The sequence below is a fragment of the Natator depressus genome, chromosome 7 (genome assembly GCF_965152275.1).
Source record: "Natator depressus isolate rNatDep1 chromosome 7, rNatDep2.hap1, whole genome shotgun sequence".
Taxonomy (NCBI): Eukaryota; Metazoa; Chordata; order Testudines; family Cheloniidae; genus Natator; species Natator depressus.
In genome coordinates this window covers 97,016,755-97,034,269 of record NC_134240.1, presented here as the reverse complement: position 1 = coordinate 97,034,269, position 17,515 = coordinate 97,016,755, and the positions used below count along the sequence as shown (strand labels likewise).

The 17,515-nt window shown below is 37.8% G+C and overlaps 1 protein-coding gene across 10 annotated transcripts in view; it reads left to right on the top strand.

The window, feature by feature from the left end:
• JAKMIP3 (Janus kinase and microtubule interacting protein 3) overlaps positions 1-6,074 on the top strand; it is a 149,356-nt gene extending 143,282 nt beyond the window's left edge. For 9 of the 10 annotated variants that reach the window (XM_074959130.1, XM_074959131.1, XM_074959129.1 and 6 more), the window contains 4 exons: positions 844-1,047; positions 1,648-1,713; positions 3,620-3,692; positions 4,532-4,637. In XM_074959130.1, coding sequence (XP_074815231.1) covers positions 844-1,047; positions 1,648-1,713; positions 3,620-3,670 — 321 coding nt within the window. In that variant the 3' untranslated portion in view covers positions 3,671-3,692; positions 4,532-4,637. Of the gene's footprint in view, positions 1-843; positions 1,048-1,647; positions 1,714-3,619; positions 3,693-4,531 lie in introns of all 10 variants that reach the window. The other variant, XM_074959132.1, reaches the window with a different exon arrangement.
• The last annotated feature ends 11,441 nt before the right edge of the window (positions 6,075-17,515 follow it).

Genomic DNA, 17,515 nt, shown 5'->3' with positions numbered 1-17,515 from the left:
CTGTGTGTCCTATAAAGGAAGATGTTACCATTGTTTATTACAATTCTGATCCAATCCTGCAGTACTTAAACAGTTCCTATTGACTTCAAGCACTGACATTAAGTGGAAGTTAGTTTTCCTTATACATACAGTAATGTCCTTGTACTGGACTGTAACCTTCTGCCTTTCCTACTATATGTTAGGGTTAAATTCTCCCTTAACTCTTTGTACCAAACTCTCATTGACATCAATTGGAGATCTATACATTGGAAGAGGCTAGAATATACACATTTAATATCTGGAAACCTTACAGTGTTAAGTAATTGAATGTAAATTCTTATTTCAGGAACACGCTGTGGGGCTGATTGTGCCCAAGTCCTGGCTCCTGTACACCACTCCAGCAGTGTACAGAGACATAGAGGAGATATAGAGTCAGGGACAATTCTGCTGGCTCAACAGTGTAAGGGGTATAGCACTGGGTGCCCCAGTGTAAGGGGTAGCACATGCCTGTAGTGTTCAGTACTACCATGATTCTGGGCTGCACAAAGGCAGGTGTGTGGAGACTGCTGCAAGTGAGAGCAGTCCCTGGGGCTGCTGTAACTTACACTGGGGATCTTTTTGGCTGTCACTGCAGCCCAGAGTCCAGGCAACAAGAAGGTGGCTTAAAGGAATCTTTTCTCCCTTCCTGATGGGCTATGCTTTTTGTGCTGTGCTTCTCAGGTGGTTCAGCACTGAGTCTGCCTGTATAACTTCCAGTTGTGTCATTGCTTGGGACAAGCCATGCTCTCAATAACGTTGACAAAATCCTCGGCCCACCTGTAAGAGAAAAGGATAAGCTAACTGCCTTATTTTGGTTTTGTCTAGCAAATTCTGGAATTAGAAGCCATGCTATATGATGCCCTGCAGCAGGAAGCTGGAGCCAAAATGTCTGAAATTCTTTCAGAAGAGGAGAAAAGCAAGCTGAAGAATGCTGTAGAGCAATGGAAACGTCAAGTTATGAGTGAACTCCGAGAGAGAGATGCCCAGATTCTGCGTGAAAGAATGGAGCTCATTCAACATGCACAGCAGGTACACATTGATACAAAGATGTTTGTCTCCTTCGTTTTTAAGCATAATGAATAGGTGATCTCTGTCCCTTTCTTCTTGGCTGTGCTGCTTCTTTTACTTCTATATAAGAGGTAAGAATTATTATTTTAGTATATTGAATGAGGATCAGTATATATTTCAGCTTTGTGAATCAAATGTTTCCTTTAGTTCTTGTCCAGTTCCTTTGCCAGCAACCCAATGTGTCTGGATGAAGTTAAAAGTAAGGGCTGAGATTTTCAATGTCGCCTGGGGGATTTAGACACACAGTTTCCTATTTGTTTACATTTGTATAGGACGTCCAAATCACTTAGGAAGTTTTGAAAACCTCATTCATAACCTTCAGCTTTTGGGCCAGATTCTTATTCATGGGGTTATATCCCCAATATGAGCCCCTGTGTTTGTTTTTCAATGTCTCTTTCATACAGTCATTGTATTAGATCAGGACAAATCTACAAATGAAAACACAAATCAGTTTGCAACCACAGAATATCAGTTACAGTCTCCTTTTTTTAAAAAAAGACACTTTCCCCAGTTCAGAAAACTTTGTTACTAACACATTGTTTTATGGTTTACATCTTACAGAGAATTAAGGAGCTAGAAGAAAGAATTGAAGGTCAAAAAAGACAGATAAAAGAATTGGAAGAAAAGGTATGGTAATATAAATGAAACATCAATGATAAGATATACATATATGTGGCTATATATGCATATATCTTAAGAAAATAACTTTATCAAGAAAGTAAAGTTGCAAATAAATGTTCTTGTAATGTTGAGTCACTCTTGCGCTGTTGGTGTAGATGGTATTATTGCAAAATCTCGTGTACAAGATGGACAAACCTCTAAAGACTGAGGCTTTCTTCAGTTAAACATCTGAAATGGTGATGCATTTCTGACGATTATCCAAACTTAACCATGGCTATTTGGTCTGGAAAGCCTATTCTCACCAGTTCTCTGCATTCTGTTTGGATGGAAAGCACAATGACAGAGGCCTTTCCCCAGGTATTTCAATACTTGGGCTTCCAGTCCTGGCTGAAAACAGGAAGTGCAGGAACATATGAGGATAGAAACAAACAAGTTTACTGGACCTTATCAGATATTGGGATGGTTTGAGTTTCGGGCAAAGTTTCAAATCAGTTGTCATTTTATTGGAACTTGTACCAATGTGAGAGAGGTTTTAGATCATAAACTCTTTGTGGAAGACACTGTCTTTCTCTCTATTTGGGAAGCACCTAGCACATGCACATTTTAAGTGCTACTATAGTGTAAATAAATAATAAAAAATTAATAATAATTTCAAATAAACTCATGAGCTTAAAAAGCAAGAAGATATCTGAGGAGATGTATTAGCACGGTGTCTGGCATGTATCACTTCCAGGCTGCCTCTGTTTATAGCAGAATGAGCTAATGCTGGAGCATGGAAGGGGGCATCTTGCATTTAAAAATAAACTCTTCCGGGAAAGAATGCTCCAAGGTTGCAGTTTGATTTTTCCTCTCTTCACCCTACACAGACGTCTAGTACATGGGTTTGGTGTGGCAAACTATGCAGATTTGGTTGGGGGAACCTATCTAACTTGGAAGCAGGTCAGGGGATTGCACAGCATCACCTTTACAGCCACTTCTCAAGCCTTTGGTGTTGCTGTGCATATCTCCTATGTGAAGGTTCCAAACACACTGTTCTCAGCCTGACATCAGCACTCCTTCATCCTGGCACATTTGGAGTTGGCATGAGGTTCATTTCCCAGCATATAAGGAGATTCAGAGGCTCCCCTCCTAACCACTTCACCTGTCAGCCTTCTACTCCACTCAACACAGGGGAATATCAGGTGTTTCATGACATAGAGGGCCTTGCTCAGGTCTTGCACTACCTGGTGATTTTTACCCTAAAAGTATAATAAACCACAGTAAAAGCATTTATTTCTAGGAATGGGTGAATCAGCTCATATACAATAGCAATTTATCTGAACTTTCACCCAAAACTAGAACCAAACCTAAAGAAAACCGTTTTTGAAGGTTCAAAAGAGTTAACTGCCTTTCCCGTCCCCCCTCTTCCCCCCCATTTATTCCTGCCCTTCTTGCTTCCAGCCTGGACAGGATGCATATGTGCAGGAAATCTCATGAGATTCTGCTCAGTTTTGCAGACTCAAGAGGTTCAGCTGAGCATTCAGAGACTCTGAACCTTTGGAAGTTCCCCCATCGCTACTTATTTCTCCTCCTTTCAAATGACAGGTTTCAGAGTAACAGCCGTGTTAGTCTGTATTCGCAAAAAGAAAAGGAGTACTTGTGGCACCTTAGAGACTAACCAATTTATTTGAGCTCTACACTTTCCACAGTATGCATCCGATGAAGTGAGCTGTAGCTCATGAAAGCTTATGCTCAAATAAATTGGTTAGTCTCTAAGGTGCCACAAGTACTCCTTTTCTTTTTTCAAATGACAGTTTTGCCTTCCTCTTGTCTGTAACCATGGCTTATTTCTCACTAGACACACTGTAAATTCTTTTTCTCTTTCTTTCTTTCCTTCTTTCCTTTTCTCCTTCCTCCCCTATTTCCTTTTCAGTTTTTATTTTTGTTTTTATTTTTCTCTTTAGCTTTCATTCTTTGGTCATAGTTCATCAGCCCACATACAGTTGGTAAGTATTTTGTTTGCTGATTATCTCCTGTTTCTGGTCCAGTTCTTATCAACCTTCAGTGCTCTGCTATCATTATACAGGCTGCATCTGTAGTGTCATCAGGTCACCAAGAAGTCACTTGATAATGGAAATACCTAAAGAATTTGAAACGTATGGAAAAGAATAAGGCATCCTTAAATGGTCTCTGTATATAGGCTGAACAAACTCTAATTTAAGATTTCTCCATGCAGAGGGAAGGACAAGGAAGGCACTAACTACTAAAGATGTAAAAACAACACCACTAAATTGCTAGAAAATTGAAAAATAATGTCAGTTTATCAGTATTCCCATGATGGCAGATTATATTCTGGCATGAAAAAGTTGCTGTAGCTAGCCATTATTCAATAATCTTATTGAATAATAATTCATTATGTATTTTCAGTATCCAGCTAGGCTTGCATGATGCAGAGTTTGGTTTAAGCTGAGCCACTTCTGTAGTCTTGTTATATTTTCAGATCTAACTGCCAGAAATTGTTTCCTTTAAAAGGATTGTGTCTCAGGGCCCTTACATTATTTGAATGTAAATTTTCCATTCTATTGAGTGTGACCATGTCTTTAAGGAAATAATGGGAAATATTTGTTGGATACCATCATCTAGTTGATAGCATTGTATGGGACAATTCCTACTGTACATAATATTTCAATAAAATGTAATGCAAATCCTCTATTATATGAATAGTCTAGTTTAAGTTATCATAGATTGTGAATGTGAACCTTATAGATATTTTATGCATGTTATTTTTTTTTCCCTGGATATACTTTCCTTTGATCCCATGTCTTTGAAAATGTTCTTGTTTCAGACTACTGAGGAAGCTAGAAATACTTATATTCTTATTGAGCAAGACAGCATTGGTTACCAAGGTGAAATAAAAAAGAAGACATTACGATTTCCAGAAGCCCAAATATATATTTTGTCACTGAAGACTGAAAATATAATCTTTTTGACCCTGTTAGACAATGAATTAGGATTTATGGGAGTTTCTTAAAGTGGAGTCTACTCTTCTGATGTCTATGGCTGTACATTTTTATAAGCTAGAATTAGAACTGTCTAAGAAAGCCAAAAAAAATTTTAAAAAATATATTAACAATTACAGGCTTCTCTAAAGGAAGCCCTGTCTCTGCTGCTTGAAACAACTTTCAGCTTTACATAAAAAGCAGTATACTAATTCAGATAAAGTGAATATATTGTGGTTCCCTGCTAAGCAGGTAGTAAACTGCTTCTGTAAAGAAGTGATCATGTCCTGTTTTATACATCACTCATGTATGTGTGTTAGTTGTAGTTATTTAAATACATGTCTTGAAGGAAGATTTTACAAAGAGTTCCAGACTAGTCTATGATGAAAACATAAATGTGAATGAAATGAAGCATTGTATTCCGAAATGTTTTTCCTTCAGTTGATGGGAAGTAGAACTAATTCATCTGATAATTTCAGAAGAATGTATTTCTTTTCCATAGCACAGGGTATGTATAATGGTTTGTTGAATATCCCAAGCACTTAATGATGGTGGGGAGGTGTGTCTACAAAGTTCTGAACCTTCAGAATGTGGTTTCATTTTGTTCTGAAGTTTCAGTAAACTATGCTCTGTAACACTAAGAGAAAAATGGCACAATAACGTATAATGCACTTAAGTTCCTCAATGAAGATGAAGCATTCAACAGCGTCCTATGGAAACTTTGAACCTGTGAAGGGAATAGAAGTGAAAATGTGTTGTCACTGATCTGAAAGTCCAGAATGCTGGAAGGTGGGAATGTGAAGATTTGATTAATTTGAGAAAAGAAAGAACAAGCAAGGAAGGTGGGAATCCCTGATTGTATCTCTTGGATTTAAATGTCAGAAAAATGAAAAAAAAATTGTCTTCTTTAGAAAGATGCACAAAGGAAAGACTCTGAAAGAAAGCACACAAATGTACTTCACCAAAAAGTAACAAGAGAAATTGAAACAAAGTGCCAAAATCTGGATTTACCAATGAATATATAAAAAGCATCTCATCTGGCCTTTTCCACAACTGCTGTGTGTCTAAAATAGGGAGCAGAGAGATGATGAAGAAACTGTACCTATTCTTTTGGAAGCATAACCGAGAAAGCAAAACTAAAGAAGTTACTGAAAGGTAAGAAGAAATGTCTTAGCAGATCATTGATTTGCTTACACTTTTGTAAGTACAAGAATAGGGTTTGATCCTGCAGTCCTTATTCAAGCCAACACTGTTTTAAGTACAATATAGAGGAAATTCTGACCTGATCAGTATTTGTTGTAAATGTTATGTATCCACATTTCATTTTAGGCAGTGGCTGATGTATTATATTTCAGTGTAATAAATAACAAATGATCATTTTATTCTCTAGATCCATGTTTCCTCTTAATCAAAAGTACTTTTAAAATTATCAAAGACTATCAAATTTGTACAAACCCACAGACAATCATATACATGTAACAGAAGCGAATAGTTGTTTCCTTTTGGGATATAAAAGACTGAAAACTTTCCTAAATAATGCATATCTGTTTAACACTTTCACACAGCTTTTCTTTAGTGGAGTTACTTATGCTGGTGCTTAGTTATTTGTATGCTTATCAAGAAGACAACTGTGCCTGTTGTTTAAGTTCAACCACAAAATTATTTGAAATTGGTTTTGTTTCAAGTCTGTGCTGCATGATTCAGAGAAGGGACTTGAAGGGAGTGTCCCACATCTCAGGTGAGTGCCTTAACCAGTGGGCTCTAGAAGTCAGTCTCTCTCTCTCTTTCTCGCTCGCTCTCTCTCTTTGTCCCTGGCCCAGTGAATATTTAATTATTTATACACAATGGAACAGCTCCAACAGCATAGATTGAGAGCGACAGAGACTGACTCTATAGCCCTGAAAAAATTTTACTGTTTTTTGGCCAGCTCTACAGTTCATTGGTGTGATGAAGTAGTAGTAAGCAGAGTAATCGCAATAATGCCTACATACTTCTTTTGCATACTAAAGTGGGAACTGACTCATTATTATTTTATATCTAGCTCACGTCATGGTATTCCAGTTCTACGAGATGAAATTTGTTTTTGTGAGTTCAGAGTTCAGTCATTGCATTAGAGCTAGTGCCCAGATTTTGGTTCTGCCAAGCCATTTAGAATGCATCTGAGTGAATATGCGTCACTCAAAACCAAACCTTGCTTTTGGGTTCATAATGGGGAAAGTCATGCTAATTCACGCACAATCTATTTCAAACTTTGGATCCTGTGAACTGTGGAAACCAGGTTTATGCAAAACTTTGTGAACCCATTTTGCACTGAGCTTGTCAGTTTGCACAGCTCTTATCAGATGGTCAGGAATTTTCTGATGAAACTTATTTAATCAGAAAAATGCTGAATCACTGAACCAAAATTGTATGAGAAAGGGTCAGTTTCAGTGATACTACTGATTCAAAACATTTCTCAAAAAAAAGTTTTGAAATTGTGAAAACATCCGGTTTGACACTTTCATATATCAATTTTGTTTTAAAAATTAGGTTAATTTATGCTAAAAAGGGTTTTGTTTTTAAAAAAGGTCAAAAACTGAATGAAATGTTCCACAAGGATCAAACAAAATATTTTGATTGACCCAAACCAGAAATGTTTTCAAGATTATCAGTTTGCAAACATTTTTGAGATTTTTGACTTTTTGTCCACTTTTGGGATGGGAAATTCTTTTGCCATCTCAAAAAGTCTTTCAAAATGGTAAAAATACTTGCCACCCAGCTCCATACAGAAGCATTAGAAGAAACTATTGCCTAATTATCATTGTTTCCAATGAGATTATCATGATAGATTATAACTCAATTACTGTGCAATCCATTATATCACCATTAGCAGAAGAGGACTAAGAATATAAGCATTTTCTCTTTCCATTTCACCCATGAGTCCCTCCACTTGTAATTTTTTTCAATTACTTTTAGTTTTTTCATAAGAGTTGGAATCAAGGCAGAAAGATCAGATCTTGATTTGAATTTCCCCAAAGTTTAAGGGTGTTTGGATGCAGGGTATTGGTTTGTCCCATTTATTTAACTTTAAAAAAAAAATCTAACAGATAAGGGAGTGTAAGGACAATTTGCATGGGGCATATAGGAAGTGTTATAAATGATCATTCTGAATTGGTACTGTCAGATTTAGTAATGCATAGCGTTCTCATATAGTTACAGGTACATAAATTGCTGTCATGTTCATTCTTATGAATGTAACCTTCTTTATATCATTTTCTTTGAACTCACAAGCCAGTCCAGTTGTCCCAAAGGAGCTGATATGTCTCAAATTTAGCAGTCTAACATCTTAAAGACAGTGAGAGCACAACTGCTAAATTATGTTCAGCCAGCCAATGAGAGCAATGTGATTTATATGCTTGGCAAAACATGAAGAGAAGCTCAATGAAGTAGGATAAGGGAAAAAATTCAGATCCAGTGTAATCAGATTAGAACTTCAGCTTACCAGGAAACTTGGGGTGGCTGAGGTATAACGTGGCAATGGGGTGGGGGATGAAAGGACTCCTAAAGACAGCAAAGAAAAACTGGTTCTAGTCAACCCAAAACTTTGTTTATCCCTCAAACTTTTCTGAGGTTTGTGCACTGTTGTGCTTCCTAGTTATTGCTGACATGGGAGGTGGATTACAGCGGAGAGAACTTGCAGCTAATTGAGAGTAATAGCATTTATACCCCAATATATGTTTAACAAGTGCTACTGTATAAGGATGTTAACATGAGCAGCTCTGGCGCTAAATGAAAAAATGAAGGCTTCAGCCATAAAGTAACCTCAGCAAAAAAGTGTCTCTACTAATCTAGATTAACAACAGTGAATATTCCCAAATCATACATCTCCTCATTCATACATTTATATGCATTCCCATTTACATCCTTATGGTTGGTGATAAATATACATTAAAAGCTGTGTTATCCGGCACTTTATCAACCAGAAAGCTCTATTAACCGGCATTTCTGACATCTCCCAATACAAATCTTCAATCTAGTACCTGGGACGAGTGTACTGCCCAGGAGGTTATGCAATTGCACATTCTGCACTCTACTTTTATGCAAAAGAGGCAGAAGACAAGTAAGCAAGCTGATATCAGGGATTTATTCAAAAAAGCAGCTTCCAGCGTGTGTCATAGGGTCATTACAGATTCAGTCCAGCCTCCTACACCTTCTACATCTACAATGATAATTGATATTGATAATGCTGACCTTGAGGCACTGCAAGATCCTGAAGTGCTTTCTGAATCATCGAAGAAAGATTAAATGATGCTCAGTATAGTCTTAGTGTTAAGTGTATTTTTAGTGATCTGGGTGTACACCATATGCTGCTCATAGTGATATGTAGTGTCATAAGACAACCTACTAGAAAACTTTACCTGTATACACCTAAGTGCTTCAAGAAACCAACCACTCTGCAGTGCAGTACTACTACTGGATTGGTGAGTACCTGTATACTATTTTATACTTTATTCATTTTATTGTATTCTAATTCTTGGAAAATTGGTATTCCATTGGTAAGTATAACTCTTAGTTAACTGGAATTTTTGACTAACCAGTGCCCCCCATTCCGTCCTCGTGCTGGATAACAAAGCTTTTATTGTACATTGTATATCTATAACCAATAAAATGGGTAATAGTATATCATCTCATTAGATTTGCATCTGTTGCAAATACAAGATGCTCTCAAAAGGTAATTCGGGCTTCTTGAAAATTTTTGGTTGAAACTATTTTTCAACAAAAAGTTGGATTTTCAAAACTCAATTATTTTTCCCCCAAAAAGTGTTTGTTCTTCATGGAAATTTTTGATTTTTTCATCAAAAACCCAAGTATCCCAAACCAAAATGTTCTCAGATTTCTGCTGGAAACTGAAAAATTACTATCTGAAATGATGCCACTCTACTTCGTTATCTAGCTTGACTTCCTAATATGTATTCTCTACTACGTTTTCCCTTTGGTAGAGAGCTTTGGTGAATAGAGCTTTAATGAGCTGAAATGAGCCTTTAACCATACATCATTTCTAAATTTTGGTGCACAGCTCAACTATAGCCCTTTTGGTTAATTTAAATGAGGCCAGACAATTCTCCACAAACAATGAGACATGTTTTGGTAGCTGGAAAGGGTGAGTGTCATTAGAGTAGTTTCTGAGACGTAGAACTGATCATCAGAATCAGCCACAGGAGGGAGCTACAACCAAAAAATAAATGAGCTGTACAATATTTTTTGCTTTTGTGTGTTGTCAGGTTGCTTGCTTTGTCACATAGTTTGGAGTTTTAGGATGATTGTGTTGTCTTAATTCTTTTGCATAATGTGTATTTTAAATTGTACTTGAGATCTTAGAGCTGTAAGGATAGGTATTGTTTGTACAAGTCAAAGTAAGTAAATACCTTCAAGTAATACTCCTCAAAAATCTAACCATTGTAGTTCAGCCATAGAAAAACAATTATTCATTTTCCTACATTTCAATCTTATAAACCAGTGGATCTGTTGAAATACCAGTTGGCTGACAAAAATGAATTACTTAGGGATACCTTTTCATTGTGATGTGCAAGTAGTTACAGTCCATTCTTGTTAAGAGTCAAAGGAAGTATACAGCTCAGTGGAAACCTGGCCTTAAATGCACTGAGCTGTGTGTGTATGTGCGTACCTGCGCCTGTGTATTATGTACAGAGCTCTGTGTAGCTTCAAATCCCGTGTCTTTCACCAATAGAAGTTGGTCCAATCAAATTTATTATCTCACCCACCTTGTCCCTCTATTATGTATAACACACACAAAGACACAGACACACATCCACACACAAACACACATGCTTTATGAAATAAGATTTTCGGAGCTAAACCTCAGCAGTTCCCAGTAAGCTGAAATCACACACACATACACACACCCTACAAGTTTACATGAACAAAATAGTACCTTCACACACAGGGCTTGAAATTGGACCTGGATGGGAAAGAGGGAGTGAATGGATGTTGCAGAGGACTGGTCAGAGGTGATCTCTGCAACTAGTCCTGTTTAGAAGGCAGGCTGCCATGTGCTGGACAAGCTGGAATTTCTGCTTGGCCATGACAAATAGCTCTTAGTAGAGAGAGTTATAGCAGTCCAGTCTTTTATTGCTCCTTTTATTGTTGTGTCTTCATTTCCAGAAGTGATTATTTTGTTGTTGTTTTTAGGAAGCCAGGCAGAAATTTTTGATTTTGCCGATGGGTGCCCCTCCCCTCTTTGCGAATGGCAGGTGGGGCCTCGAGGGGAAGAGGCCAAGTAAGGGCGGGGCCTCAGGGGAAGATACCAAGTAGGGGTGGAGCCTCGGGGCTGAGCGCAGGCACAACAGAGGGGTGGGGCCACAGTCTTGGTGCCAGGGCCTGCAAAAGAATAATCCAGCCTTGTGGGTGCTGAGCATCCTCTATTTTTTTCTGTGCGTGCTTGAACCACAGAGTCAGTGCCTATGCATGGGGGAGTTTCCGAACTACAAGGGCTTGAGTTTCACTTTATTATCTTATCAGTTGCACTCATTATATAAATTTCCATACATTTTGTTTTTAAAAATAGCTGTAACTGGCTTATTTTACACAGGCAAATTCTGCTCACCTTTGCACTGGTGTAAATCTTGAGTAACTTTTTTGACCTCAACAGAGAGCAGAAATTGGCTCAAAGTAAGTGAACTATATTACTCTGAAAGCATTTTCCTACAGATTAAAAAAAACTGCTGATACGTATAAAAGCAGAGGATGTCTGGCTGCAAAATACTTCTGCTTCAGTGTTTCAGCTGTTTTAAACAAACGAAAATGCATTGAGATGACAATGCCGACCTGAATTTACAACATCCAGAGATGAGATTAGATAAAGGTCCTGAGGCAGGAATTGCTTGAGGACAGTTTAAGCACAGTGCAGAATTGAAGCACAGCTGGGGAAGCTATTTGGTCATGAAGAGGTTTCAGTTCATAAAATAAGAGACTGCTATTTACTATTTTAGTGAGGGTTTATTTGGTACTGACAGGACAGTTTGTTAAATTGAACTTGACATATGTAAAAACAAAATAGAAAAATTAAATGGCTAGTACATGATTCAAAAGTTGAAAAATATGCAGTTTCATACTTTAATTGACTATGAACTATAGTACTTAAAATGTTAAGCAGCCAAGACCAAAAATATTTTATTGAGGGTCTCTCTCAAAAACAATATAATCCTATGTTATTCTTTAGAATTGTTGATGTCTATATACCCAGATCATTAGTGTATCCTACACTGGTTATATGTAACTGTCTGGGAATTAACGCTTTGAAGTCTGTGCTTGGGTAGTACACTATGTGGCTAATGTAGGGTGACTAGACAGCAAATGTGAAAAATTGGGACAGGGGGTGGGGGGTAATAGGAGCCTATATAAAAAAAGACCCAAAAATCGGGGCTGTCCCTATAAAATCAAGACATCTGGTCACCCTAGGCTAATGGATAATATTTCTACTAGCTATTGTCATGTAGCTCTACTTCCAACTGATTTTTTAAAAATAATAAAATTGTATAGAATGCTGAATGCAACCAGACAAAAGTCACCATGTGAAATAAACTCGAGGTGCAGGAAGGGAGGCTTGTTTCAGACCAGTACAGAGGAGATGAGCATACATGTCTAAATAAATTACAGAACATGTACATGTATTTTTCAGCACCCCGCTTGGAAAGCACGGCCCTGGGAGTTCTAATAACACACATTCAATTAGAAACAAAGATGAAAATGGCAGCACATACTTTGCCTCTACACTCACTATGTGCTGTGTCCAGTAGTTTGCACATTCTGCAGCGGACACTTCTAAATGAAGCTACTGGAAACTCAGTGGTGTCACTACACAGGGGCCAGTACAGACATTTTCTTTGGGTTTTATCTGTCCAGTTTCTCATTCCATGATGAGTTTTGCTTTGAACTCCAGGGTTAAATGAGCCCAAAACATAAATGTAAAACTCAGTCTAAATGGTGCTGAGTTTTGTGTGTTTTCCTAGGAAAGCCACTATGACACCATGTACTTCACACAGTTACAACACAAAACCATTATTCAGTCCAGGTTTTTGCAAAACCCCCAGTCTGCATTTACTCAGAAAGAATAACAAATATTTTCATAATCTTAGTCTGAGTTTTGAGTTGGTAACAAAACTTGAAACCAGGGAAAAATTCTTGTCAGTTTCCAGCCACACTGTAAACATTTTTGGAAGCTCTTCTACTAAACTATTTTCTGCATTATTTCTTGGGTGTGAAAGTAAGATTGTGGCAAGATCATTTTTGCCTCATCTCTTTGGAAACTAAGCTGTCAGGACTGGAATAAAAGATCTGCAAAACTATTGTTGCTTTATTTTACTTGAGATACAGTACTTTGAGAGCCACACAGGAAAAAAGCACAACAAGAGAGGTATTATTATTGCTAGAATTAAAGATGGACCTGGACTGCAAATCTCAGATGCAGACCCAGACTCTCCTGAAGTTCAGTGGTGCTCACATCTGATATTTGGTTAAGGCCCATTTCTTCTTGCTACAGTGCTTGGGCAGATAAAGAATTACTAGACAATCCCCGGTACAATGTTTTATTTGTTTAAATATCTCAGTAGTCACATAGACATCCATTGTAGTTTGTTGCTATGCCCATTTTATATAAGTCCAGTTTATAAATGTCCTTTCACTTATGATGGCATTAAATTCACCAGTAAAAGCATTCCTCCATATTTAAAGTTCTGTAAAACATTGTGAATATTAATGGTGCAGATTCTTTGCAGTGCCTACTTACCCTGTCGCAGCACAATGAGCTCCTATTGCTATTCCTCCTCCAGAAAGACTCAATTTCGGGTGTGTCAGGCCTTCATAAAATACAGGGTTAAAACCTCAATTACCATTTAAAAGGATCCTTACATCTGTTACACTTCTTCCCAGCTGTTGCATTTGAGGCAGTTACAGTATTTATTGGTAAAGAATTGATTGTTCCCATCTGCCAGTGATTCTCTGTGATGTCCTTGGTATGAGGCACACAACAGACTATTGTTTGTTCTGTTTAGTCATATTTGTTTTTGTCGACCAGAAAGCTTTAAATGTCTTCAGGATAGCGATTGTCATCTGAAGAAGAAAACTTAGCTGGTAGAGACATTTTAGCATACCAAGAGACTAGAGAACTTCTACATGACATGACTGATTCTTGACATGCTTTGTTGATTAAACAAATGCTGCAGCAGTGGAAAAAAGTTTCCAAATAATAATAGAAGGGTTAAGGAGAATGGGTTTCCAAAGTTGTCTCAGAGAACAGTAAAAGAGGAAAATGTTCTGATCAGACTCAAAGTGACTCCGTTTTCAATGAGTCACTTTTTTTTAAAGCTACAGTGTAATTAGATATGCCTCCCATCTGTCTCAGCAGGTGGGTGAAACTAGATGGGGCCAACTGTGATGGGGACACTCACTAAGGGACACTAGGTAGCGCCTCCTCCTGGGAGTCTCTGGCACCCATTGGCCAGCTGTGGGGAGGGATGCTGATTGATCAGTATTCCCCAGCTCCCAGGACTTAACCTGGCATGCGGGCCAGGTAGAGCCTCTTTCGGCTCCATTCTAACAGTCCCACCTTTCCCACCCGAGCTGGGAATGGGAACCCGGACTGACAGATCCTGCAGGACTAGCCGATTGCCTGTTTGGGGGTCAGGAAGGAATTTTTCTCTCATGGGCCAATTGGCAGAGGACGGGAGTTTTTTGCCTTCCTTGTAGGCACAGTGGATTAAGTAGGAATGTGCTTAGTACCTAACTGAAGTACTGAGCTGAACTGTTCATTTGTCACAACTTGTGGCCAGTTTCCAGTGTGGTTAAGAGAATAAAATGAACAGTTTCCAGAGGTAAAAGACCTGGGATTTTAGTGATGGGCCTTGGGCTCATGGTTTAAGGTGAGACCTTGCAGCCTTTGCATGCTGAGGTCAGACGTTGTGGTCCTCGCAGGCCGAGGTCCCCACCCTTCTGCATCCTCTCTCCCCCTAGTCGGGGGGAGTGGTGCTTAGACTCAGAGAGAGCAGTGTCCTGAGGGGTAGGCTAAAGAGAACCTACCTGGCATTATGGATTATATGGTAAGGTGACCTGTAATGCTAATTAAATGCCTGGTATAGGAGAGTGTGGGAGATGGGCGGGTAGTGCCTCTCCTCTGTGTTAAAGTTTAATAAAAGTTGTGGACTGCCACTTAATTCCATGTATGTATCTGTCCTTGTTTTGCCGCTGCATCTCCCTCAAACAGTTTTCCTTCAGGTGGGTGTTATTTTAGGAGAAGGGGTATATGGTATTCTTTTCTGCAGGATAAAATCAATGGATTATCATTTCGTAAATGGAATCTAAACTCATTCTTAGCTAAATACTGAACTGAGATGTGCTCCTTATGAATCTAGGCCAGTGTGTATATTTTTGAATAAGTACAGGCTTTTTACTGAATTCTTTAAAAAAAAATACCCGTTGTCCCACAAGTCTTTAATATTTCAAGCTTTAAAAAAATTCTGCTTCTTAGCACTGGCAGTTCCCAGTGATATAACAATTAAACCCAGCATATTTTATGATTTAACTACTATCATTATGCAGATGAAGGCCATACAGAACACAGCAAACTCAGTATTAGCCTGAAGTATAGGTTTAATTAGCTATTAAAGCTGTTGTGTTCAACATCATACTATGACTTAATTTTAAAAGCAGTACATTAGTGATTCACTAATGATATATTACTTATTATTTCTCAGTAATTCCCATTTTTATTCTTTTTGCTGAATATAATTTCTTTCCAAGCCTTGCAACAATCAAAAGAAGGTTATTAAATTGATGTGTTATAACAATGAATAGTAAAAAAACATGCATAGATTATTGAGGGCTTTTTATTTCGTTCCTGACAGTGGCCTTGGTCATCTAAGTAGCATTTTGTCATTGCACCCTCTAATCAGAGCCAGGATTTCTACATTCCATTACACAGTCCAACTGGAGTGATCTTCAGCTTTCGCTGATCTCTTCATCATGCTGAGATTCCTCTTCACAGAGCAACTATCACATGTTACATTTGCACTACAAATAACTCTTGCAAGGAAGCATATTTCATGTCAAGTTCTGAAAGGCAATGCATATTTTAAAGCTTTAACTCCCAGTGCTCCCTGGAACATTAGAAGTGTCAAGCACACACTACTGTCCACTTCTAGAAACCTCAAGAGAAGATCCTCAAAGTGAGGATCCTGCACTTTCTACAACAAAACAAAGTATCTTTATATTTTCCCCAATCCCAACAGACTTCTGCATTTTGTAGAAATTATAAACACTTGTACAGGGACAGACATCTTATCTACTACAAGGACACTTAATCCACCCATTTTCTAAGAAGATATAATCATGTTTGATTCTCCTGTCCTGGTTTTTGGGTATTAAAACTTTTAGGGAACCTATTTGTATGGCTATTGTTTAAAAAATCATTGTAGTCCTTATGAAACAGAAAAAGCTAGGGGCCAAATCATCATCAAATATTTGAAATATATAGAAATTAACTTACATTGTACTTAGTTTTTTAAAAATAGGAAATAATATTCATCTCTATAAATAAGAAGGAAGTGTGGTCAATGGCTAGATCACATAACTTTTATGCATCTCATTTTCCTTATCTGTAAATTGGAATATTAATGCCTATTAGTACTCACTTTTTAAAGCACTTTGAGACTTATTATTGATTTTATATTATTATCTGCTACTTACTAAATGCCAGATTCAAACAAATATTTATATGGCTTCTAACCCTAAAGTATTGTGGCTGTATTGGTATTATGTGGGTGAGAGGAATTCAAGGGTACACCTCAAGCTAATCTCTTTGGATTTGTACCAGAGTAACTGAGATCAGAATCTGAACCTAATGAAAATACCTGCCCAAATTCCAATTTCAGTTACAGGTATAACTCCAAACCATGCACTTCATAATTATATTCATTTACAATCATCTCATAACAGCATTTTCTTTTTCTTTTCTTTTCTTTTTCCCAACACATTAGCCACCTCATGCTGAGTGCTTGAGAGAATGTAGCTATATTTACAAATAAATATAACTTTTAACTCTTCATTCACCTAGTGCCTAATCCAAAGCCCACTGAAGTGAATAAGAGTCTTCCATTGACTTTAGTGGATATTAGATCAGGCCCTGAGCTCACAAATTAAACTACTAAAAGACATTGTTTTAAACTACATATTTCCACATAAAAATAACTATTTCCAGAGGACCAGATCATGTTATATTGGGGAGTGGTGGGGGGAACCTGGCCACATTGAAGTCAATGCCAAAACGCCTATTGATTTCAGTGGAACCAGGATTTCACATCATATAATGTCCTTTACTCACATCATATAATGTCTTACTCCATGAATAGTTCCATTGACTTAACTGGGACTACTTGTGGAGTAAGGTACAATTCAGTGTGAGTAAGGATATCACTAACTGGCCTTGAGTTTAAGTGCTTTTTCTAAACTAGGCAAGTCTCCGGTACTTTAGAATCTGTAATTGCAATGCCTTTAATATTTGCTTGTGACAGGTTTGTAGTGTCTTGTCTTCCTCCTCTTGTTAGCTCTCCTGCAATTGATTCTTACTCCTTTCTGATCTTAGCAGAAATCCTTTAAAAAGCTTATACAGTGGTCAGTCAGAACAAACCATTTACATAGTGCCCTCCCTCCCCCCGCACTTTAATTGCATTTAGTGGTTATGTCAGGGTTGTTGTTTTTTTAAAATGAATTACTGAACTGTTCATTTTCCCTGAATCATTTTAAGGGTCAAAGATGAAAGAGATGAGGAATCTCATTTA